The 26404-nt window shown below is 35.9% G+C and overlaps 1 protein-coding gene across 8 annotated transcripts in view; it reads right to left on the reverse strand.

The window, feature by feature from the left end:
- DMD (dystrophin) overlaps positions 1–26404 on the reverse strand; it is a 1318095-nt gene that overhangs the window by 659993 nt on the left and 631698 nt on the right. For all 8 annotated transcript variants that reach the window (XM_068155047.1, XM_068155048.1, XM_068155051.1 and 5 more), the window contains 9 exons: positions 25981–26136; positions 22200–22370; positions 16617–16796; positions 14489–14617; positions 12677–12847; positions 7221–7343; positions 5815–5952; positions 3746–3898; positions 2609–2791 (listed from right to left, as the gene is read on the reverse strand). In XM_068155047.1, coding sequence (XP_068011148.1) covers positions 2609–2791; positions 3746–3898; positions 5815–5952; positions 7221–7343; positions 12677–12847; positions 14489–14617; positions 16617–16796; positions 22200–22370; positions 25981–26136 — 1404 coding nt within the window. The remainder of the gene's footprint in view (positions 1–2608; positions 2792–3745; positions 3899–5814; positions 5953–7220; positions 7344–12676; positions 12848–14488; positions 14618–16616; positions 16797–22199; positions 22371–25980; positions 26137–26404) is intronic.

Consider the following 26404-nt stretch of genomic DNA (forward strand, 5'->3'; position numbering starts at 1 on the left):
GGGAAACCTAAACATATTACAGTCACACTTTGATATCAGAAATCTAGTAGCTCCAACAGAGATAAGAATTGCAAATCTGTCATTAGGCCATGTAATTAAGGGTCGTCTTTGATGCAGCCTTGCTATGTTTATTCAAAGAATCATAATGAATTGCAAGACATACAGTACAATTAACTTCTTGTTGATTTATAGTAACAACTTTAAATTGTTCAATAAGTCTGTTATTGAACACATAATTGATTATAAATAAAAAAATGCTGTACTCTTCTAGATATTTTGCTTTTAAAGGAAATTGCCTTCTGTATTTTATTATATTGCTTTATTCAGATGGTTGTTAACATAGAAAATCTCTGTGAAAATTACTTTTGTTTGCATGTGCATATGTTCAAGTGAACAGTTTGAATTTTAATTTTTCTTTCATGTTTTGAAGCCTTGCACAAACAATTAATTAATCCTCACAACATCCCTGTGAGGTAGGTACTCAGAAAGTACAAAAAAAGGGGAAAAAACAAATTTACTTTGTTTCATTGATTTAGCAAAGGGAACACAGTAACAAGGCAGTTGTACTTGTCACTCTGATTTGAACCATGAAAATACATTGCCTCTTGCAAGTTTCAGTAGGTTCTGCGTCGCTCCTAAAACATTTCACGTGAATATGTGCATTTGTCAAAGAGCAGGATATTTTTTTCAAGAGCAATGAGAAGGGTACAGTAATTATCCTCTACACATGTAAATTTCATTGAATAATGAAATAATAAATAATCCCCAGGTAAACACTAACAAGTACCCTTCTTGCATGAATTATTTGAGAGCATGTATAAATGTAACTACTCTAAGGATAGAATTATATTATATAAATAATATAGTGTATCAATAAAAATACATGTAATGGTTACAAGGCTTTATAAAGGTGATGGCTGTTCTCCTTTGACCAATGCAAAAGCACATTTGTTGATGTATCTACCTTACACATTTCGAGGAAAAAATATGCTAATAGATGATTTTATTGATCTGATAGTAAAATTTTCTAATGGGTATATTCATCCTCTGTCAGGACAGGTGATGAGTGACATAAAAAGCACATTGACAGAAGAATGTTTTTATATATATTTCATGCACATTCTTATTTCTTATTTGCTTATCAAAGGAACAAATATATTCATTATTAAAAATATAGACTCATTTACAAGACAAAGTAAAGCCTGCTCTAGCTTCGTGCCAATATAAATGATTTACAAGTGATTACATTCATCAAGTTTAATATAAACCACAATAATCTGAAAGAGAGTCATCAAATGGAATAAGATTTGACAGCATACAAACCAAAGTTAAAAGTTTTTCTCTTTCCATTAACTGCTTAACTGTCTTAGTTATAAGTTTTATATATACATTATGTAACTTAATATTAGAAAACTGAAAAATAATATACAATATACTCAGTACATTAAACAGAGGATTGCATTGATCAGAATTTTATACATTAGTTGTGATTTTTGGAACTTAAAAAAAACCAACAAAACAAAAACAAGACCAAAATATCCATAGTCAACCATAGATCCATTAGAAACATCTCTTAGTGTCTTTAAATTTTCATTATCCTGTGTGTCCTCTTTGCAGTCTAGATGCATATAAATCAATAAAATTATATTTTGTTAAAACACTCCATTACTACTAGCACTTTTTACATTACAGAAGAGCACATAATGCAATCACTTTCTTAGGAGCAAATCTTGTCTTTCTTCACATAAAATCAAAAGCCCAGAAGACAATGAGCAGAATATTAGGAATGGCATGAAAAAAGCTGCCGTGTAAAGTACAAAGGCAATCTCTGGTAACTTCCTAAATGGTTAACACCCAATATGTATTTTCATCTTAAACCTGGAATAGTGAGACTTTATTTCCCTTTTATTTATCCAATTATTGAAGCATGTATAAACCAGCAAGTATAATTATACTTTATGTGCAACTAAACAACTCAAAACCGGAAGACAGGAAGATGGTTCATAAGGTTATGTTTTCATCCTATCAAATTTAGAACCACAGTTTCTTGCAAAAACTCCTTTGAGAATTAAACCATTTGAAGAGTCCGTGAATAGACAGTGTCATAAGGCATTTTTTTTTTTTTATCTCTTCCCAAAATGGATACAACATGTTATGGACAAATTAAAAAAACCAAACCAAACCAAAACAATTAAAATTGCATGGGATGGGTAGTTTGAAAACGACAAATTTTTGTGTCTTACACATTCACTGAACAAAAGAGACACATGGCGAACTGACGTTTTTAAACTGGAAGGAGTTATGGAAAAATAATGAGGCAACAGAAATAAACATGGATTTTTTGTTGCTGAGTTGGTTGGGGTTTTGTTGTGGGTTTTTGTGTGTTTGGTTTTTATTTTTTGTAATTGGCTGATTAAACTTTAGGGCAATATTAAGACCAAAGCAGAGAACTGCTGTATTAGAATGTAAAGATTCCTCCACTTGCAGACAATAGGGTTTTTCTTATTAATAGCTGAAGAGATGACACTGGCCCTGAAGCTCTCATTGTTAGTAGGATGCTGTTAGTAGTAGCAGTTGCAAACATATGGGTTTGCCAGTAACAACTCACAATTTGTGCATAGTTGAGTCTTCGAAACTGAGCAAATTTGCTCTCAAAATCTTGCCAGCGCTTGCTGAGCTGTATCATGGTTGGCTCCACTGCTTTTGCAGCCCCATCCTTAGACAAGCGTTCAGCCTGCCTGTGCACCGCATTCAGATCTTCCTTCTTCTTCTCCAATTCTCCATCAATCTCCTAGTGAGCAAAACCAATACAGGGCCCAGGACAGTTAGCTAACTAGATCAATCAACTTCAAATTAGTAAAATACTTCTGTCAGAAATTCCATTTCCATTTTATTGACACAATAAAAATGTACAGCTATTTTATGTCCTTATTTCACATTTAAACAAAACAAAAATAACTGAAATTGAAGGAACTTCTTGGAGTGTGGCTGTAGAGGTACTAATAGCTAGGACACACTGAAAACCAGTTAGCAAAGGCCAACAGTTGCCACTTCTAGACTCCTGCTAGTACACTGTGATGGGCATTTGGGAGAAATTTTTTTCTCAGTAAGGGTCAGCATATTCAGGACAAGTAGTGTTCAGACAGCTCACAAATATATTATTCGACTCTTAAATATGTTATTTAACTCCTCTTTTTACTCTGTGGAAAACTCAACACAGAATGAAGCAACAAAAAGACGATGTAAAATAAACTAGGAAAACCTTTGACAGTATGTAAATAAATCTACAGAGTTTGACAGTGATATATGAATATGTTCTGATGAGAATGAATGTGCTAACATGAGATAGAGGTCATCCATATATCGGTAAGTCATTTGTTCATCTGGAACAAAGATACATAAAATCAATTACAATTTTTACTACAAAACATTTGGAGTTTCTTAATACATTGCACATTTTCCAGATTAGCAACCAAAAAGAAAAAAACCAAATAAAAAATATTTAGTGTGTTTAAAATTATCAATATAACATTCCATATAACAAAAACTATATATGATATATAACGCTACAAAGAAATACTACTTTGAATACAGATAATTAGAATTTGCTTTACTAAAAATATAAATAAAGAAATGAACTGACAATATTCTACCTCTACTGGAATATTTGTGGTACTTTCTGTCTGTTAAACTGACAAATTATCACTCAGAATGATCTACCGTTGCCATCCCAAAACAACATTACCTTTAGCTTCTGCTCATCTTTGTGGTCTGGTAGACTGGCTAACTTTTTCTCAATGTCATCCAGCCACGTCATTAGATCATCAGCCTGCCTCTTGTACTGATACCATTGATGAGAAATCTCTAAAGCCTTTTTTCTTCTTTGAGATCTCAAGTCCTGTTCACAGTGCAGATATTATTAGAATATGTATTAAAGACTCATAAAATGGGAATTAGCATGTGTGCACACTGAAGAAAAAATAAAGATGAGCAAAATCATCACTTTTTACAAATTATATTGTGATACAATCAAATATATAAGCATCCCATCATATTGTCTTCAGTTTAACAGACTTTTCTTCTTTTAAAGAAGGTTACTTAATTCAGGGTTTTCACATGTTGAATAAAACACTGAGACAGTGACCATTCAGAGAAGCTGACTCTTACATAAGTGTCACTTCTGCTCAGAATACTTACTGGACAGATGGAAACACGACCCATTTAGTATCTACCCATAAGTGGGCCTCTTGTGTTTTGTGGTCTCCTGTGAAATTCTAGCCTGCATGCAAATACTGTAGCTATTTGGAAACAAATTATTTCAATGTAGAAACATGTGCAAAAACAGGTTACCTTTTTCTAATTAAATATTATTTAAATAACAAATGTTTTGCGTTTATGACTCAGATTTATAGAAGTATTAAAAATCTGCTCTAATAGGAAGGTAGAAATGTTATTTTGTTTCATATAAATATTATTAAATATACTCTATTTTCATTTGCTTCAACTGCCTAACTTTACTCATAGAGAATTCAGAAAATAGCTTAATTTCTTAATGTACTCCTTAATAAGAAGTTACTGTGGTTACTGGTACACTTTAGATAAAAATACCGAAATGAAATTGCCTGAAGTATTCTTCAATTTTATTTTAAAAGCCTGAATGTCTTAACTGAGTCACTCAAAGGAAAATGCATTTTTGATTCTATAAAAACAGCTAGAAAAGATCTGGTCAATAGTACAGTTCTAGAAACATTTTTTTTGTGGGGGGTTGGTTTGGTTTGGTTTTGCGTTGTTTCTCCTCCGCAAAAATTGTGAATTACCTCTATTTATCTTGGAATGGTCAAAGATAAACCTAAGAGATTTCAAGTTTCTTTTAAATGTGGACAAAACAATGCCATACTTCACCTATTCTTCTACTGAATTCAAACATATCTGCAAAGCTGAAAACTAGAACGAGATCCATAGGAAAGGAAAGATGCAGCTCAAAATGAAGTAATACTAAAATAGAACCATGCCATGTTTCCAAGGCAAGGACAACTTGAAATTCTCAAAATAAAGACAAATACTTCTTGCCAATAAATGAAAAATTCCTCTATAATAGTCAGAGCCTATGGCTCCAGGTAGGTCACCAAGGTGACTTTCCAAATATAAGATTATTCTTTTGATTTTTTTTTTTCTCCCCGGAAAAATGACACTTCCAGTTGTGACTACCAGCTTGTCTAAATAAGCTCCACTGTGGATATTTCTAGGAACAATATCATACAGCTATATCCCTGGGAGGGTGATAAAGAGTTTTGATATGTGACTTCAGTTTTCATCCTCTTATCTTCTAAATCTCTTGGTACTATCATCTACTCTATTTTAAAGAGGCTGGAACCACTTTTCCCACTAAAGATCAAAATATAAATCTTTAACTAAAAGGTAAAAACTTCATTGCCAGAAGTATGCTCCACAACTTCTGTAAATATAAATATGTGAGTACTGACACTAAGTTCTTGACTGCTGATGGAGGAACATAAGCATAATGTATTAAAAAAGGGATTGCTAGTAAAAAAAATAATAAAATCATTGCTGTCCAGCTAGTAATCATACAGTTGTAAAGCTGAGGACAAAACAGCACTTAAGCTGGAGATTTCAAACATCTTTTTCAAGTCATGTCATCAAGAGAAGCATATAAGAAAATGCATGCTTATAGTCAAATCGTTCTAAATTACTCATCTCTAAATAGTAGGGAAGATTCGTTCAATGCAACAATCCCCCCAAATGAAGAAAAAAACTGCTGTTAGTAGCATGTGCTTATAATTGTAGCTCCTATACCTTGAGAGCATTATGCTTAGTCTGCAATAGCTTTTGTTTTTTCTTTATTTCCTCCCGTTTTCTCTCATCTGTGATTCTCTTTTGAAGTATGTCACCCCTTTGCAGCAATTCTTTCACTGTGCCCTCATCATCTTGACTCTGATTTAAAGGAAAAAAAAAAGGAAGAAAAAAAAAGGCATTTAAATTTAGTAGTAAGAAATACAGACATATAAAACTTCCTCTGCTAAGGTAGTCATCTAACAGCTACTTGCAGTTCTGTACTGAAGACTGAATAACTTTTACTTGTTTTCCACAATATATGTAGATACTTGAGGGCTGCAAGTAAAATAGCACTTAAATACCTCCATTTTATTCTGTATCTAGGATAACAGTATGAAAACATTAAAGGAAAAAAAAAACGGTAAAATATATTTTGCTTAAAACCAAAAAGAACAGATATGTGTAAAAGGCTCTAAATCACTGTCACTAATCACAGAAATTGCCAGTATCTAGGAGGCCTGTAATTCCTAACCATTTCATGTATGATCACAGTGCAAAACTGGTATTCTGTCAGGAAAAAATTATACCGGTAAGTACTTTTAACATAGAAGTTGAATCCAATGCACAGCTTCTGGGAGTGTATCTCTTGAACCATAATAAAATTTTATGCAATGAAAGGGAATAAAATATACTGAAGCAGTGGAAAATGCCCTGACAGATTTGATTCATATACAATTTACCACTGCAGTACATACTGCCTTAAATTTCACTTTTCCTATATTAAAGGAAAAGAAAGTCTTGCAGAGATTCCTTTCAGCATTGATATAAAATAGCTACCTTTTAAGAATTAAAGATTGCTTGTAAAGAAATATATAATATGGTCTTGCTGGGGACTCACAAAGAAAGTGTCCTAAAGACAAATCTCTATTATTGTAAGAAATGGCACTTCTCTGAAAATCTCTCTGGATAGAACACTCCACAGTGTGCCCATATGCACAAAAGGTTTTACTACTTGCAAGGAGCAAACATGAGTAATGAGGCTTACCACAGCCACAAAAACTGTTTACAATAAATGATACAATAAGATTAAGAACTAATAAATTGACATTTCTTTCAATGATCACTGCCTAGCGTATGTTTTTAGTGCATATCCTCTTGAATTATATAGCTCATTAAGATAATATTCATGGTTTATTTAGTATTTTCAAAAGAGATGAAAAACGTTTTTCTTATGAGCTAACAATTATCATTAAAACTTTTAGTTAAGGCTACCTGAAGACTTATGATTTTATAATGTATCAGAGTACAGGTAAATTTCATCCAAGTTTTATCTGAAGATCACACATATGTAGAATTTTTTTCCAGTTTCTAGGGTTTTTTCCACCTGCCTGCCTATTTCACTCAGACTTCCATTTCAACTAAATTACCATATCTTTATTGAAGTCCTCCTCTCTCAGATTCACCCCCTGTTGAATTTCAACCTCCAGTGGTTCAAGCATTTTTTGTATATCAAAGTCAAATTGCTCCAATTCCTTCAAAGGAATGAAGGGCTAAAATAGGAGAAATACAAAGATTATTTATTTAAATCATATACTTAATAGTTATGTCAGAAACATAAATGAAGAGACATCAGTTTTACCTACTATTGCTAAAACAATGGTAAACTTTTCCATCATGTGCAAAAATATCTGCACCGTACAACTCAAAGCGCCAAAAGGTACAGGCGAATATAGGCATTTAACTATACTATAGAATTTCCACGTAAGAAAACATCAGATTTCCATGGTGAATTATTAAAAAGAAATACATACATATATTCTCACGTGTGTGTGTGCAAGAATGGGCTCAGATAAACACCATAACACAACAATTTCTCTAAAATTACGGAATATTTGTTCTACTTGGATAAATCTGGTTTGTAAGAAATTGCTCACACTCAGATGAAAATCCATCTAGGTGCCAGGTGAATTATGGAAAATAAAAATCATATGGTCTCTGGGTGAAATATGCCCCTAATGATATTTTGTAACATATTAAAAAAAATAGTCAGTAAAACTTCACTAAATCACAGAATCACAGACTATATCTGGTTGAAGAGACCTCAAAGATTATCCAGTTCAACTTTTGACCCAGCACTGAAGGGTCAACACTAAATCGTGTCCTTAAGCGCCAGGTCCACATGCCACATGAACACTTCCAGGGAAGGTGTCTCCACCACTGCCCTGTGCAGACCATTCCAATGTTTGATCCTCCCCATGAAGAAATATTTCCTAACATCCAGCCTAAAACTCCCCTGCCACAGTTTGTAACCATTTCCTCTAGTCCTGTTACTTGCCACCAAGGAGAAGAGGCTGACCCTGTCCTCATCCAACCTCACTTCGGGTAGTTGCAGAGAGTAATGAGGTCTCCCCTCAGGCTTCTCTTCTCGGGACTAAACAATCCCAGCTCCCTCAGATGCTCATATAGGCCATGTGCTCCAGGTCCTTCATGAGCATCTCTGCCCTTCTCTGAACACACTCCAGCACCTCAATGTCCTTCCTATAGTGAGGGGCCTAGAACTGAACACAACACTCAAGGTGTTGCCTTACCAGTGCTGAGTACAGGGGATGATCACTTCCCTGTTCCTGCAGGCCACAGTGTTTTGAATACAAGCCAGGATGCCATCGGCTTTCCTGGCCACCTGGGCGCACTGCTGACTCATAAAACAGATTATGTTTCAAAATGTTTCAATAAAAATACAGGACCATAAAGCCACCCATCAAACACAATTCCTCCAAAATGAATCACGGTATAATTATGGTGTGGTAGCTTAATTTACAGTTTTAAACTCCAGAACAAGTACCACTCATTAACAGCAATACACTGTCCTGTATCTAACTAATACCTGAGTGGCTGTGAATTGTTTAGTATAGAATATGCAATCAGACTCAATGATCTCAGAGGCCTTTTCCAACTGAAACAATTCTATGATTCTATATCAATTAAGTGCATTTCAAAGGATCAACAGAAAAAGCATTTTTTTTCATTCAAAGTTTTAAATGAAAGAACAAACAACAACATTTTGATGATTGTAGCATAAACTGTTCATGTTTATAAAGTTTTAGGAGCTCTCAGGCAAAAAAATCCGTTTTCTTGCTAAAGACATAAGTACATTATATTCTAACCAGTTCTCTTTTCCTTCTAGTGCAAGTGGTGTTTATTATAAAGCAAAAATCTGTATGAAGAGATCAACAATCAAAGCCAATCAGTTAAAATGAGAGAGACTGGGCATCCACTGTAATCTGTTCTCAGTTGTTCCGCAGATGACATGGGAGAACTGGAATAAAAATGACTTAATTTTATATGGTTGATTATTTTTTTTTAATGACAAAGATTTTGTGCAATGATAAACATTAACAGAAATATAATAATACAGGATATTTATAAAGAACAACACTGTGCTTCCAAATTTTCATCAACAATCTCAAAATTACCCTCAGCAAGCACTTGACTGATGTAGAAATAACAGCAAAATGTCTTCTCATGTGCTCTGAAAAATGTTTTTAAGAGTACATAAATCTCACTGAAAGGTGAATCAGCTAATAAAACTGGAATACAAAATTACTAATCTCTGAAAAGGGCTAAAATCAATTAAAAAAAAAAAAAAGGAAAATGAGAGGAAAAAATATCAAATTAAAAGCCAATAATTGAATCAGATTCAAGGACCACTTGAAAATGGTAAAACAACTTATGCCAGGGGAAGTTTAGGCTTGAGGCTGAGGGAGCTGGGATTGTTTAGCCTGGAAAAGAGGAGGCTCAGGGGTGATCTCGTTGCCCTCTACAACTACCTGAAGGGTGGTTGTAGCCAGGAAGGGGTTGGCCTCTTCTCCCAGGCAACCAGCACCAGAACAAGGGGACACAGTCTCAAGCTGCACCAGGGGAGGTTTAGACTCGAGGTGAGGAGGAAGTTCTTCACCAAGCGAGTCATTCATCATCGGAACGGATTGCCCAGGGAGGTGGTTGAGTCATCGACCCTGGAGGCGTTCAAGGGGAGATTGGATGTGGCACTTGGTGCCATGGTCTAGTCATGGGGTCTGTGTTGATAGGTTGGACTCGATGATCCTCGAGGTCCTTTCCAACCTAAGTGATACTGTGATACTGTGCTGAGAAAGTTCTTCACTGAGAGAGTCGTTAGCCATTGGAATGGGCTGCCCAGTGAGGTGGTGGAGTCACCATACCTGGAGGTGTTCAAGAGGGGACTGGACATGGCACTTTGTGCCATGGTCTAGTCACGAGGTCTGTGGTGACAGGTTGGACTTGATGATCTTTGAGGTGTCTTCCAACCTTGGTGATTCTGTGATAATTTTGTGAATTCAGGATACAAGAATAATTTACTGTTTACTGAATTCACAGGCCATGTCTCATTTACTTCACTGTTGCACTGACAATTGATAGTGTTTGAAAAAAAAATATATAGCAAATTTTAAAACATGAGAACTGATCAAAATAGAGAATTAGAATTTACTGTGTGGAGGTGTGGGATTTTTTGGTGATTTTTTGATTGTGGTTTTGTGGGGGTTTTTAGTATGTTTGGTTGGTTTTGCCAAGGAAAAATTTTATCCAAGTACGGGAAAAAAACCAAAACATAACACTTAGGGAACATAATATCACCCCATAAGAATAATAAATTTTCATTCCATGAAGCTGAAATTGTAAGGGAAGAACAGTTACCTACATTATATAGTCAGACAAAATGAGGCACCCAGCAGTTTAGTTCTTTATTGAAGTGCATACAGTAAGTCAGTAGAGCCACCAAGAATTCAGACAAGCTTCTGTGTGACCATTTGAGGCTGTGCCTTTACGAAAAGGACATTACTGGGGCACTATGGCTGAATGTTTTGGAATGTGGACGAAAAACAATCAGATAACTAATTTCATTGGTGGATTGGTAAAGAGGGCAGTTTTGAGCTTGCGTGCAGCTGAGACTTTCCTCAGTTTCGCTCCTTCCCTTCTCCCTTTCCAGCTCGTCTGCCTCTGGGCTTTCTGCCAGACTGACCTTGGACAGATAAGCTTGTGGCCTACTAACGCTTTGCTTTAATTAATAACTGCTCTTTTTCTCTCTTTCTAACCCTCTTTGGGGAAAAAGGGGAGAGAAGGGGGTACAGGGGGGAACCCTCCTCAGCAGAGGAGGGAATTTCATTCCTGTATTATTCTTCTTTTACCTTGCTGTATATTTCTGTGTATATATTGTAAATACTGTAAATTGTGTATATATCCTGCATTCCTTAAAAATTGCATATAAATATAGCATTTCCCTTTTGCTTCTCCGGCTGGCTAGCTGTGGTTGGTTTTTTTTTTCCCTCTTTGTTGGGGGGAGACGGCTGGGCCTTTCTCTCAAACCCACCACACTTCTGTCTCTCTGTCTTACACAATACTAAATACTATAAATATCTATACTGAATCATACTGTACCTGTCCATTTCTCAATGTCCTGGAACACTTCCCCTAAATTCTAATTTGCCATTAAAATTATGTGCTGTAGTAATTCCTTTCATCCTGATGGGTACATAGTGTATAAAGCTTGGTAAGGTGCTGCCATTCCAGCTCATCTTGGTCACAAAATCATAAACAGGAGAACACTAAGGTTGCCAGGTGGAGGAAGTTTACAGGCTGTGTTCTGAACACCCCACATCTTGATAAATGCCTTTTTCTCCGTCTTTCATTTAGATCACAACACACAATACAAACACTTAACCCACGATAAAACATCTACAGACAATCTCATTTTTCCCTACAGCAAGAAATAATGTTGCACATTATCAAAGGCTACATCAGTTCTGTATGCGTACAATGTTGTGGCAGTGCAAGGTAAAACTGAGACAGAAATCCAGCCTGTGGATAGCCGATGTTCCAAACAAACAACACAGTTGTCTGGGCTTTGTGTCAAGATGTTTTCTGTCTGCAGTTTGTACTTCCATAAGAAGTGAGAAGTACACTGGAACAGCTGAAGTATTACTAATGGCCAATAGGAAAAGGAAAAAAAGACCTTTATTCATAGGACATATTCGTTCCTGTTCCAGAAATGAGAATAAACAAACTCAGATATCCACAAAGAATGTGCTAGCTACACAGGATACTATGCCCTGCAAAAACTACAACTTGTGAAAAATCATGTCTCTTTGCTTATGCCTTTTGTAAAGCTTATTTCCTACTTTGCAACTTATTCTCCCTCTCTGCATTTATTTCCAGTGCTGTTACAGCAGCTATTAAAAGTAGTTAAGATCATTCCCCTTATTCTATACACTGACTTGCATGGCTGCTTGCTTCAATATGAATAGTTCTCTGCAATAAATACAATGGAGAAAATAGGTGGCTTATGTCCTTCCATATTCTAATTCAAACTTGAGTAAAAATTACCTAATCCATACTGAATTCAGATTCAGTAAACAAACTAGTTGCACAAATCTGTATATGTATCTATCTCAAACTTTGGTGACTCACAACCCCATGGGAAAAAAAGGTGAGTGCATGTAATGAAAATTTAGTCCTCAAAAGCCCTCTATATGTATTAAAAAAAATAAAATAAAAAGTACTCATAATTTGAGGAGACTAAAAATCTTCTTAATTTCCAGAGGTTGATCATTCTTATATGTTAGTGAGGTAATCATTGCTACAGTCATATAAAGCCAGTGAAGGCTTCTAACTGTGAAACAGTTTTCTTTTTTAAAAAAAACCTTAATGTCAAAACCTATAAACTTTCACACCTTTTTCAAGTAATTGTTCTGACTCTTTCCCCCACCCCCCATGCCAAAAAAGCTTAGGTTTCTTTGAGGAAACTTCAGGATGCTATGCACCTTACAGAAATATGTTGTATGTATCTTCACACAGAAGCAAGTCCTCCTACCTTTCCACTCTTAATTCTTTGTGATACAGTTGCAAATCGCTGATTGAGCTCAGAGAGTTTAGGCTCTATTACTTTCCTGCAGTGATCTCCATGGTTTGTCATCAAGTCTACTGCCTGGTCACGCACAGAGTCCACTTTTGGTTGCATATCATTCAGCTCAGCCTTTAAGCGCTACAGTCCGTGAGCAAGAGACAGGGCTTGAAGTTAGTAATAAATGCAAAGAGAAAGAGAGAGAGAGAGAGAGAGAGAAAGTGTGCAAAGGAATAGGGAGCAAAACCACAAAGCAAATTCAGATAATTGAGAACGAGTCTGTAAACCGAATAGAAATACATTAGATAGCATTCCAGCTCCTGTCTCTCGAATGTACAGCAGGAATGCATCTACATGTCTGGTTTAATATCTCCTAGAGGAAAGGAATGGTGAACATTATTTTTAAGCATATTCTTATCTGCAGTATTTTCAGGATACACTAAATTATTTCATTTTCCTAAAGCTACAGAGAGCTGTTAATTCATGTTGCTTTCATTACTTCTCATGCCCACACTTGAGGCAGGGAGATGAAATCCAATAGGACTTTTTTCCTATTAATCTATCACAAAAAATAATATTTTAAAAAAAAAAAAGGGAAAAAAAAGAGGGCAAATGCCTTCTTCCTCTGCAACAGTAGTCTTGACAATATATCCCAATATGGGCAGAGGTTAAAAAAGGTAGCCAGGCATCTCTTAAACATGGTTAGGCATTAAGAATTTCACTGTCTATATGAAATTCCTTTGTGCATACAAACCTATATAAACCTGTACTGATGACTAAGATAATTTGCCATCAATTATCAAAGATAATATTTTATACTTGATGGTGGCAAAAGGGTTCATTCAGCTAGTAAACTGTGTCCCATAATCCTGCTGAGATCAATGAGGCATTCATTAAGCTTTGCCTTGAAATTTTTAAGGTTTTGCTTTAGGAAATGGTACAGTTATGTATAGTTCTGTTAGAATAAGCAACACAACTCTGATTTTGATTGGCAGATTGTTCCTTAGATAGCAGGTACTGTCTGCATTGTTCAATATGAAGAAAAACTTTGCACTAATTTCAGAAGAAAATAAAGCCATATAGATAATAAATTGAAGTCATTTAATCTTAATGAAGAAGGGATTTTGAATTAAATTAAATTAAATTAACTACTTTAAAAATAATATATATCTTGCAAGTTCATTTTTTTTAATCATTTAGTCAAATGATGCAATGGGCCAAATAAAAACATCTGATCAATATGCTAAACCCTTATTACGCAACTAGTTCACCATACAATATTCTTATCTGTGGTACTGGTTGGGCATCGATGAAAAGAGTGTTTATAGAATTAAAACAATCATATGACAGAGATATCAAATGCAGACACCATAGACATCAAAAAAAGAATCACAGAAAAATAGAGAAGCAATTAAAAGGGAAGAGTATGGGATGAATAGTTTTGTTCAACCAGATGCATATTAAACCTGGAAACATAGGTTTAATAAAATACTCTTCTACTCACTAGAAAGTTCCCCCAAGATTTATAATAACTTATCCGGTTTTATTTCTGCTGAGATTTAACGTGTAAGGCAGTGTAAACTTATAAAATAATCTACAAGCTGCCAGGAGGCAGCTTTCTCGCAGAAAATAAATAAATAAATAAATAAATAAAAATAACCAATAAGCATTATCTTTCAAAATATGATAGTTTGGGCACAGTAATTTTTTGAATAAAATTAATGTTTTCCAGAAAACTGCAGGTTTTAATCTTTTTTTATGTGCTTTTTTTTTTTTTTTTACCTTAAGAATTTCCTCTTTTTGCTGGGGTTTTTGTTTATCAGATTCATCCAACAGTATTTCAGCATTATACATCCAAGCTGTGACATTAGCTACATTCTGATCAAAAGCTTCCATGTGCTTTTGATATTCCTGTATGTGGAAAACATAAATATTGCATACAAGAAAAGTAATCAGAACTGAAATAATAGCTGCAAACTGTAATAGTTTGCCAACTGTGGCAAACAGGCACACATTATGAAATGAAACTTGTTTATTTTACACAGTAACTTCTTGCTTTGTGAAGGGTAAAATCTGTAGTTTGTTTTCTTTCACTTTATATCTTAAGTTTCTTTTAAAAGTATTCTAGGAGACAGAGAGAGAAAGAGAGAAGCTTCCCAAGTGACAGGCCGGAGGGTGATAAAGTCACAGCAAAAGACTGGTGTCTGCAGCTCAGCGACGTTGATGAGAGGAACAGGAAGCCGATAGCCAGACCTACTCAAGGTGGACAGAGGAATTTTCCAAGAATGAGGAATAGAAGTCATTTTGAAAAGCCACTAAGCTGACTGAAATTCAGGTGGTAACACAGATGCACTCATAAAGTTACAATCAAGAATGGGAACTTTCACTCTAAAATTCTTATATTTCATCTAACTTCTCTGCTTTGAGACACTGCTTCTTAACAAGCTATCACAGTTGATATTCTGACATTTATTTTTTTCTGTCCTTAATTTAAAAGTATTTTGCCATTTTTTGGCGAGCTCACTAGAATGAGGCCTATGCATATTGCACATGTACCACACAGCTGAGATCAAAAGATTTTACGAGCACTTTTGCCCCACTGCATGTCCCCACCACAGTACCTTCATTTTATACTGTTCTAAAATCAGTAAAAGACCAACTCCAGCTCATATAGCTTTTGATCACAGGTTCTAGTAAATATTGACAAAACAACCTAAAGAAGAGAAAGAGGTATAGGAAGGCATTGCTATACCAGATTGTAAATTCCATTATGTGTTTCTTATAATCAGTTCCACACTGAAGCTGAGCACCTACATCATACTTAATGAAATGATTAAGTTTTCCAGATAAAATAGACACAACCAGATGCTTTTATTTCTATACTGCATGTAGTTAAAGAAGCTCTGTAGTGATGCTGTATATCCATCGCAGAAGCACTCTGTGTAGCCACAGACTCCAGAGAAGCTCTAACACATCAGGCTCTGAAAAGTCATGATAAAGGCTAACACTCTTCATAACCACTTTATTTTTCTCCTGGGTTGAAACTGCATTCCCATGCTCTCAGCAATGGAAACAACGTACTGAATTTCCCAAAATATTATGGTAGCCCAATGATGAAGACCCTTTTGTGTTTAGAGATTCAAGCTGTCATGACAGAATGAATTTTAAGGAAGAATCCAGTCACATGATTCAGCAGTCTGAAGCAGCTGGGGCTAAGGCTCTATATCAAATGTGTATTTGGGATTTAACTTTCAAGCAGGCTTAATGGAAACCCCTTAAGTAATTACTCCCACAAAAACATGCGCTATAAAACTATCCAAAGGAAGATTGCAGAGTTCTGAACAACTGAATCCTAGTCCTTGAACCCATCACATGTACACGCTGAGCAGAGATTCTGATTTAGTTGCCTCTGAAATGAATCCAGTTCACATATGGTAATGCTACCACATGAACCAAATCAACACGCAATCAAGAACTTACTTCCTAACTGTACTACTCCAAACAGAAATGCTAATGTAGCCCAAAGCAGCTGAGGTTGGTATGAATACCATGACTGACTTGATTCATTTGTCTAAATTTTTTTTCCATTTGATGGAAAGCAGTTCAAGGTCCTTTGGAAGAAAGCGCATTTCATTCATTAGGAAAAAAATGCAAACACAACAGTGAAGGAACTACAAAGGCAGATGGGAAGGGAAAGTGGTAACAATTAAGACTCCAGGGAGTTATCACTCTGTAAGCAGTCAGATTCTTAGGACATACACAATGTACTAAACAACAATCAAATTGTCTCTGTACCTACGTATTCACTAAGCGTGGTCCAAGGCCCCCAGAAAAGCACTTCTACACGAGGTTGAGCACTTGCAACTGAGCACCAGCATTTCCTCTGTGTGAACAAATGTATTTTCCTTACCAGTAACAAATTGAACCATTCCTCAGCACGTGAAGTTACTGCTATCCAATTACTGTTCAGGAGGCTGAGTTTATCCTCCACTAAACGTTCCTTTCCTTTCAGCACTGTCTTCAAATTCTCTCCTAAATCACTGATGTTCTTAAGTTGGCCTTGGCGTTTCTCAATCTCCTTCCGTGTCGCCTACATGAGCAGAATGAGAATAAAACGTTCAGGTAACAAAAAATTTTCAGCAGAAACTACGTTCTTCTTTCCAGTTAGACTTCTTATTTCCTCACTGTAGAAATACATCTTTTAATTACTTTCACTTGGAATTTCACTTTATACCTAAAATACTAAAATAAGTTAATGTCCATAGCACCTCTGAGCTTGAATGACTTAAACACCTCTGCAGTGCTACAGGATTAGCAGAGACATCCAAAGGTCATCCAGTCCAGCCCCATCTACAGTAAGAAGGGACATCCTCAACTAGACCAGGTTGCCCAGACCCCTGTTGAGCCTCACCTTGAGTATCTCCAGGGACCTCTGAGTTAATACTTTTACAAAGTAAAATACTAGTTACAGCAAAAATGCCACTGCTGGTGCTCTTCGAACAAACCAGAAATATGAGTAAATGGAGAGGTTAATATTTTAATGTTCTGGTCATTATAATCGTAAAAAAAATGAACATAAATTATTGAAGAAAAGCACAGTGTGCCTGTGCACTGTGAATTACTCAAAAGTAATCTTTGCAATTCGAGCCTCTTTAAAAGAAATTAGTTCGGTGGCTCAGCTCTCATGGGTGGGATTAGAGAATTAATGAAAAGCTGACATTATGGACTTCTCAGTGGCTGATTATACATATTTATTTGTTTGCAGCACAGCTTTTTTTTTTTTTTTTTTTAATTGCATTCTGACCACCAATTATGAATCAATTGACACAATTTTCACATAATTTTCTTTTATTGATTTTACCGACAGGAAATATGTTGTTAATGTGCCAGCTAATGTAATTTTAAGTACTTCGAGTTAACTTTATATAAAATGGTATTATATATTGTGCTAAAATATGACGTTAAAGCAGGGCAGACACATACTCTGTTGATAGCAGGGAGTGATACAGAACTTTTCCTGGTAATATCATCTGCCATTTCCTTTTTGAGAACATGGTTTCCTGGCAATTTAATTCTTATCAGGCTAGTTCCTGATTAAAAGACAAATAAACTCTTCAATGGTTAATGACTTCAGTGATTAATATGTTCACTAAATCAGACTTCTAATTATAAATGGATTTCTAATATGAAATGTCTAATGACTATCTTTCCACCCACATGACATTTTTCTTATCTATTGTAACAGAACAGAATTCAAATGGAAAGATTTAGCTTGTCTCTGCTGAGTAAAAAGACAAGATTTATGGTCTTCAATATATTACCCATCTCAATTCACATAACTCAGCCAAGTTTTTATTTCATCCTTAGAAAGATTCTAGACATGAACAAATAAATAACAGACTTCCCTTCATGTCTGGATTAATACTGTGTTTCATTAACATCACTTCCTACTCAAGATAGATATTCTTTTTTATTTCTAGCTCTTTATACTTTGAAGAAAATGTTCTTTTTTAAAAAAATTATTCTAACCTCTATAATTATATTGAAAACTCTCAGTGTCCTTTTCACTTCTAAGAAATCTTTGGCAATGAAAATTAATTAGAAATATGTGCAGTAATAAATACAACTGCTTCTTTGTCCTGCAAATAAAAATAAAGATGTGAGCTTTCTACTTAATTGACATCAGCACACATCCAGTTTTTGAGTTTTGGGTCCTTCTCTCCTCCCCTCCATTTTCCATCTTAGTTTTTCTGCAGACATTCCTCACAATAGGAATCTGCTGGGATGAATTAATCTCCCAGTGCATTTCATTAGATTGGTTTCTGTGTGGTGGCCTACTTACCCAGGAAGTCCAAAACCCAAAGCTGGGATATTAATCAGATTCTGAGAGGTCCTGGGTCTGGGGACTGAATTATTGATGCACAATTTTATATGATGCCACAAGTGAAATCTACACAGAAAGATCAGTACTGTACTTATTTATGAAGTCCTAATATGACTTTTAAAGTCTCCTGAATAACAAGCAGCAACTCCTGCCTCTTAGTGGAAGCAGACTGTTTAAGAAAAATTTATGCAAATACTTCCATTTGGAAGGCTAGGATCTGCCATCTGTTGTATTTCTCAAAATTAAAAGTCTGCTTGTATTTATGTGAATATGAGTTTATATTTCCTAAAGAAGACTTCAATAAAGGAATTATAAGAGCAAGTGCAGGGTCCTGCATCTGGGTCGAGGCAATCCCAGGCACAAATACAGGCTGAGCAGTGACTGGCTGGAAAGTAGCCCTGAGGAGAGAGACTTGGGGGTGCTGGTGGACAAAAAGCTCAACATGAGCTCTCAATGTGCACTTGCAGCCCGCAAAGCCAACCAGATCCTGGGCTGCATCAGGAGAAGTGTAGCTAGCAGGTCGAGGGAGGTGATCCTCCCCCTCTACTCAGCCCTGGGGAGACCCCACCTGGAGTACTGTGTCCAGTTCTGGAGCCCCTATTACAAGAGGGATGTGGAGGTGCTGGAACGTGTCCAGAGAAGGGCCACAAGGATGATCAGAGGGCTGGAGCACCTCTCCTATGAGGACAGACTGAAGGAGTTGGGACTGTTCAGTCTGCAGAAGAGAAGGCTCCGAGGTGACCTCATTGTGGCCTTCCAGTATCTGAAGGGGGCCTACAGGAAGGCTGGGGAAGGACTTCTCAGGATGTCAGGTAGTGATAGGACCAGGGGGAATGGAATGAAGCTGGAGGTGGGGAGATTCAGGCTGGATGTGAGGAGGAGGTTCTTCACCATGAGAGTGGTGAAGCCCTGGAATGTGTTGTCCAGGCAGGTGGTGGAGGCCCCGTCCCTGGGGGTGTTTAAGAGCAGGCTGGATGAGGCTCTGTCCAGCCTGATCTAGTGTGGAGTGTCCCTGCCCGTGGCAGGGGGGTTGGAACTAGATGATCCTTGTGGTCCCTTCCAACCCTGAATGAAACTATGAAACTATGAATTCTGAAAGCCTTTCAATCCATACATACCTATCATATTTTAGTGATGAACTGACTGAACAAGAAGAGCTGAGCTACTGTAGGAGGTTAGAGAGGCCTGTATTTGAATCTAAAATATGCTTTTCATCAATTCTTTATGTATCAATTCCATCTGAGAATTCACAATGCTCAGTGACATTTGTTAAGATTAGTAGGTGAAGTGGTTGTCATTTGATCTATTTTTCATTTTACTATTTTAATTAGCTCTTTGGCATCTTTGATTGCCATAAGATAAAAATAAGTTGTATTTTTGTAGCACATGTAAGACATAACAGAGACTTCCCACTGTGTAACTGCACTAATCATCAGGCTTTAGGTTCCAATTATGCTACTTCTGAAGCATTAAGGTTCACATCTAAAAATTAAATGATGCTAAGGACAAATCTCCCTATTTAAACTGCTGTGAAGCTATATACACCTGAATTAACTTTCCTGAGCATGCATGCAGGGACATCCAGTGTACATTTAATTTTCAGTAGAACTGTACTGTGCAGGTCAGTTTAGGGGCATTAAAACCGTATGATTCTCTAGCCCATCTCTTAAAAATCTGATAGTTGTCCTGTATTACAGTTCTTCTCCAAGCTAGAGGAGGGTAGATTTAGATTAGATGTTAGGAAGAAATTCTTCACCGTAAGGGCAGTGAAACATTGGAACAGTTTACCAAGGGAGGTGGTGGAACCCCATCCCTGGAGGTTTTTAAGGCCAGGCTGGATGGGTCTCTGGGCAACCTGATCTAGTATGAGATGTGCCTGCCCATGGCAGGGAGGTTGGAACTAGATGATCCTTGAAGTCCCTTTCAACTCTGACAATTCTGTGAGTCTTAAGATCACAATATCAATCAAAAGTAATGAGAGTAATTTGAGACTTTACTATAGTTCAAGCAGCAAGTAAAAACTACAGAATATATTGTTTTGGATACTGCTTTAAAAATGTTGTCATTCCTAGAGACTGACAACCAAAAACTCACAGATGGCTTGCAAACTTTCTTTTTATTGTTATAAGTTCATAAATCATCAGTGAATTTCAAGGCTGAAGACATTTTATCAAATTGAGAATGCTGAAAGTAGTTAAAGAAAAAACAAAACCACACACATAACCCAACAAAACCCAAACCAACCAACCACAATCAAACCCAGCTAACACATTTGACTTCAGAGCATTTAATCTGTCTAGCCTTAAAAAACAAGAATTTGTAATATTGTCTGTGTATTATGCATGACTAATTCTCTAATGTGTGGTGAAACTGGTTAAAGGATTAAAGATTACTTTGTATTAAACAAAGAAGAAGTGGTAGATTTTTTTGCACAAACCCCCAGTGCAGTCCACAGGATTAACTGGGGCAATAGGGAGTGATGGCATTTTCTTTTGAAATCTTGAGCATAATTTTCTCTAACACACAGATTTTGGCAGGTGTGCACAATGGTGATTTGGTTTATGTTCTAAGTTAGATAGTTCTTTTTAATTACATATGCAGAATATAAACTAGATTAGCTAGGGTTGAATGACACTTTGTAAAGTCTTAACATCACACAGAGATCTGCAGTTTGATGTAGAGCTCTTACATTCCCAGTGATTCTCTAAAATTATCTTAATTGTAGCATGTATTGGAATTTTGAAGGCAATTTCACTTTGGGCTTTGAGTTTTAACCTAGAATCAGAGTACTGGGTGAAGTCTCTCAGAAATAAGAAGCCCCCAGAACTACAAACAAAAGGGCAACCCCCCAAATATCCCATGTCCTTGTTGCTATGTGAATATGTGGAATATATAATATTCTGATAGCCTTAATCTTTCATCCAGTGGTGTTGTTTCATTGTTTGTAATCATGAGCAAAATGGGATGGGAGAGAAATGGATCTCTGTTTACATGGATCCATACTTACATGGATAATGGATGGATAATTTATAGTACTTTGAAAAATGGAATTTTAACATTAAATTCATTTCAGTGAAGACTCCTACAATATGAAGGTGAATTAAGCTGTTGATATACACAGATACAAAGAGGTTTTAAACTTTTCTAAGCATTAATGCTATGGTGAGAGAATAGAATAGAATAGAATAGAATAGAATAGAATAGAATAGAATAGAATAGAATAGAATAGAATAGAATAGAATAGAATAGAATAGAATAGAATAGAATAATCCGGGTTGGACAAGACCTTTGAGATCATCGAGTTCAACCTATCACCCAACACCATCTAACCAACTAAACCATGGCACTGAGTGCCTCATTCAGTCTCTTCTTAAACACTCAATGATGGTGACTCCAACACCTCCCTGGACAGACCATTCCAATGGCCAATCACTCTTTCTGTGAAGAGTTTCTTCCTAACATCCAGCCTAAACCACCCCTGGTGAAGCAACTACAGAGTTGTGCTAATTAAAATGTCAGATACTTTTATTCCCTTTATCAAGAAATCTCTCTCTCTGTAATATGCATGAACTGAAATATATAAAGGTACTTGAAGTGCTACATTGTTACCTTGCCCCAGGCAATTTCAGCATCCAAATTGCTAGGCATCCCCTGCACAGCTGATCTCTTTGTCAATTCTGCATCTGTCGCTGCAAGCCATTCTGTCATAGAATTAATTTCTTTTCGTAGCTTCCGGGACAGTTTCAAGCATTTCTCTAACTCCTGCTTTTTTTCTGTGACCTGCAGAAAGAAAACATGTGTTTCTTAACTTTTCAGTCAAACAAGTTCAATGATTTTTATTTACCATTTTTCTAAAAGGCTTGACTTACAATTTCACATGCCCAGTTGCCCTTACAACATAGTTGTGTCTTCCCTTAACTCAATATCTATAATCTTTCTCTAGAATGCAAAAACTTTCAAGAACTCTGTGTGCACAAAGACACACTGAGTTTGAACTTTCAGAAGTCTTCTGCATAATTCCTCTTCCATTTTGAAGTTATGCATTGCAAATTAATTTGGAAGAACTGAATAGGCTTCCCTTGAGACACAAAATAGATGTCAAAACCCTTCAAAGAGTATGTTTTCATAGAGATGGCCATATAGCGATATTAAATCTTCAAAGCTTTTTCTGCCTAGCTACACAGAAGAAAATTTTCTTGAAACACAAAAGCCACTGAATGATGTCAAACTAAGGCAGCACAGTTAACTTTGAGGAGTTAAGCAGCTGAATGTTTTGGACAGGGAGTACTACGGACAATCTCTGTTTTATTTGTTAAATTCTTTTAAGCATTTCACATGGCAGCTGAAAGGTAGGCTGGGTGTCCGATGCTGCATCATCATGAAACCTGGAGAAACAGTCGGAGTACAACCTTCCCTGCACAACCCTAACTATATTCTAAGAGAGACAGAGAAATGGTGGCACATACTTAGTAAATTACTCTAAGAGTAAATTAAGGGATCGCAGATGAAAATCTACACCTCGATAGACATTAGGCAACTAGTAGGTAGAAAATACAAATTAATAAATTATGCTGTGCTGAAGTGAAAATAAAATCCCAAAATATAAAATCAATCAAAGCAAGCAGATTAAAGGTGTAGCTTAGGTCCTCAGCATTTTAAAGAAATTACTATCTACCTCACATGTCAATTAGTAGTGAAGTGAGAAAGCAGTCACTGGTTTTTATTTTTATTTTAAATAGGTCTACAGTAACAACATGTATCCAAAACTACCATCACTATCTACTAAAACTATTTTGGGCTTTGCCACTGTTTGAATACAAGTAGTGGCACAATGACCAAATTGATTTTGAGCTCCTCTACCACAAAGAGTTTGAGATTTTAAAATGCAATCAGATGTTATGAGGTTAGGTACATGGCTTTTGCTCTTCCTGAGTAAACAGATTTGATTTGCCAAGGAGATAAGCAGTAAGGTGTCCCTGATCAATCTCTAGAGGCTTACTACTAACATGTCAGAATATTGCTTCTTCACTGAATGTGCTTTCTGTTCTTTACTGTATGCCAAATTTATTCAATGAGATCTCAGTCCCTACTGTCAGGTCAAGAAGTAAATTCCTGGGAAGGAATATAAAGTGCAGCCTTTTAGAACTCCATTCATGCATGAAGTCAGGAATTCACACATATTTTTCACCTCTTCTGGTGAGTATTATTAGTCATGGAAAAAACGATTTGCAGGTATATAGCATCAATACAATGCAAAATTCACTACTCTAAGCATGGTAGCCTATGTAAGAAATCTAAATACCTGATATGTGTGTGTGTGTGTGTATATGTATATATAAAATATATAGAAGTTACTACTGATACATGCCTAAGCATAAAGAATATTTGTGTTGTTATACACATCTCCAAATTCGGCATTTAATAATACTACACTGTTTCAAGAGAGCATGTATCCAGAGTTTACTGATTCAGCAGTTTGTTTGCACTTCAAACGTAAAAATATAGAAAAATAGGAAACAGTGCCCTCTAAAGGCCTTCAGGCTCTCAAAGCCATCTCAAATGTACCATCTCTTCTAAGATTCTATCTCCTTAATTTTTCTATCTTAAAGCTATTTCAGCTATATGAGATAGTTCACTTGCAAGGATTCTTGAAAAAAGAAACAGAGATAAGAAAAGCAGATATTTAAAGCAAGAGAAAGATATTTTACAACCTTTTAGTCTTCTATATGCTTCAAAGTGTGTCTAAAGATAGTCTCCAATATTGGGGGATCTCCTGGAAGCAGTACGTATCAAATCACACAAGTCTATGCTTGAAAGTGTGTTTTCATTCAGGCTACACATTTCAGTCCTGAGACATTATTATAACTACTATAATTTTCCTTTTAAAAAGATGTTGACTCCATGCAATTGATTAGAGCTGATAAAGGCTAACTGATCATTTTAGTTCTACATATCTCTGTGCTTTTATAACTCTCAAACTGTTAACTACCACGCTATATAAAAGTAAATGTGAGAAATTTCATCTAGGACAACAAAGCTGAACAGAGCAGCATGGGATTTTTGACACACTAATTTGCACTAATGGCTTCCTAATGGCACATTTTTATCTTTCATTAGTCAAGAGAAGGCTCCTATAACAATGGCACCTGTCTGCTGTTACTTTAAACACAAAGTAGGAATAAATGCTGCAGTTTGTTCTACAATAACGGAGAAACCTAATACATTATCTAATCTGAAATGATAACTATCCACACGATAATGAAACAGACTTCAGTTTTCTTGACATTCAAAAGACAGATGTCTCTTAATTACTTTATTTTCCAGCAAGAGAAAGAACGGCTTTAATTCAGATTCCTAAATGAGCATTATCTTTGTCAAAAGTACATAACTCTTATTGTTTTATCATTCTGTAGTCAGTGGACCTTGATTATCATGTCATTTTTAAAACACATACTGACTCTCAGACAGCTGTATCATCATTCATAATCTTCATTCAGCCAGTTTCAGTACCATATTTACCCTGATCCTACAGGTTTTAGACATTCTAGTGAAGGAAGGAGGAAGAAAACATAGCAATGAAGGACAGTTGTGAAATGAATTGTGTGAAGTTGTCTTTAAAACAATGTCACAATTCCTCTTCAGAACTCCAACATAGTTTTGCACCTCAGGAGCAGGCAACATACTTCATATGGAGTTCAGGCCCAGAATTAAAAACTAAATCAGGAAACAGTTACAACAATAAACAAGCACATAAACAGTTCTGTGATTCTATGATTCTGTGTGTGTGCAGAAGAGAGCAGAAGCAGCAAAGCAGTGTGGAACACAAATGCCTGCTACTGAAAGCTGCAATAGCAAGAAGTTTTGGTCAAAAGATTTTTTTAAACAGCAAAAAATGAACTTTATATATTAAAGATCTGGGCAGTCAGAGACAGAAGGAAGTGCAAAGGTAGAAATCTCTCTTTTATGACTTAGCTCTTTAGGTAAGATACAAAAATATCACAAACAAAATCTAAGTATTTTTCTGATCTGAATTGTTTTGAAACAAGTGACTGAAGTATTGAAATGAAATAACATCCTTATCTGACCTATAAAATCAATGAAATAGTAGGGAAAAATATTGAGAAAGTATAATTTTATATTTTAATAATGGAATTCTATACTTTTCTAGAAAGTTGTGGGTTTTTTTTTCTCAGAGCAGCTGAACAGTCACCATGATGAGTGCCTTTGCCTCCATTGTTTCTTTTAGAAAGAATATGTTTAGAATACGTAAGGATCTTGAAAAGAACACCACCACCCCACCACCCCCGTTTTTACTTACTGTACCAAGATTGTTCTTCACTTTAGCAATTAAAAAGATGACAGAATTTTGTATTTAAAACACAGAGCTTACCTTTGCACCCAATTCATTATATTGCAACTTCAAAGCTGTAAGCCTCTCATCCAGTTCTTTTGGGTTCTCTGTCTGCTGCTTTTGAACAATTTGCCTCCCAGTTTTTATCACTGTTTCCACTTCAGACTTCACTTCACTCAGGCTCTTATATAATTTCTAATCAAATAGAAATATGAAAGTGAAATGTAACCATTAAAATAAGTAAACCAAAAAATACTATCAAAGGTATTATGAAGACACACTAGAAAGTCTGCATTGTTTGCTGCATAAAAACACCATCATGTATGATTCTGAGTACATTCTGCTCTTGTTTGAAAGCTAAAGAAGTAGTGAGGAACCATGGTATGTGATCTAAAGATACATAAAACTCACCTTCAGTGTGTAAAAAAAAAAAGAAAAAAAAAAAAAAGGAAGGAAGAAAGGA

Source organism: Melanerpes formicivorus, unplaced genomic scaffold, assembly GCF_026170545.1.
Source record: "Melanerpes formicivorus ecotype bairdi unplaced genomic scaffold, bMelFor1.0.p_v2 SCAF_30, whole genome shotgun sequence".
Classification (NCBI taxonomy): domain Eukaryota; kingdom Metazoa; phylum Chordata; class Aves; order Piciformes; family Picidae; genus Melanerpes; species Melanerpes formicivorus.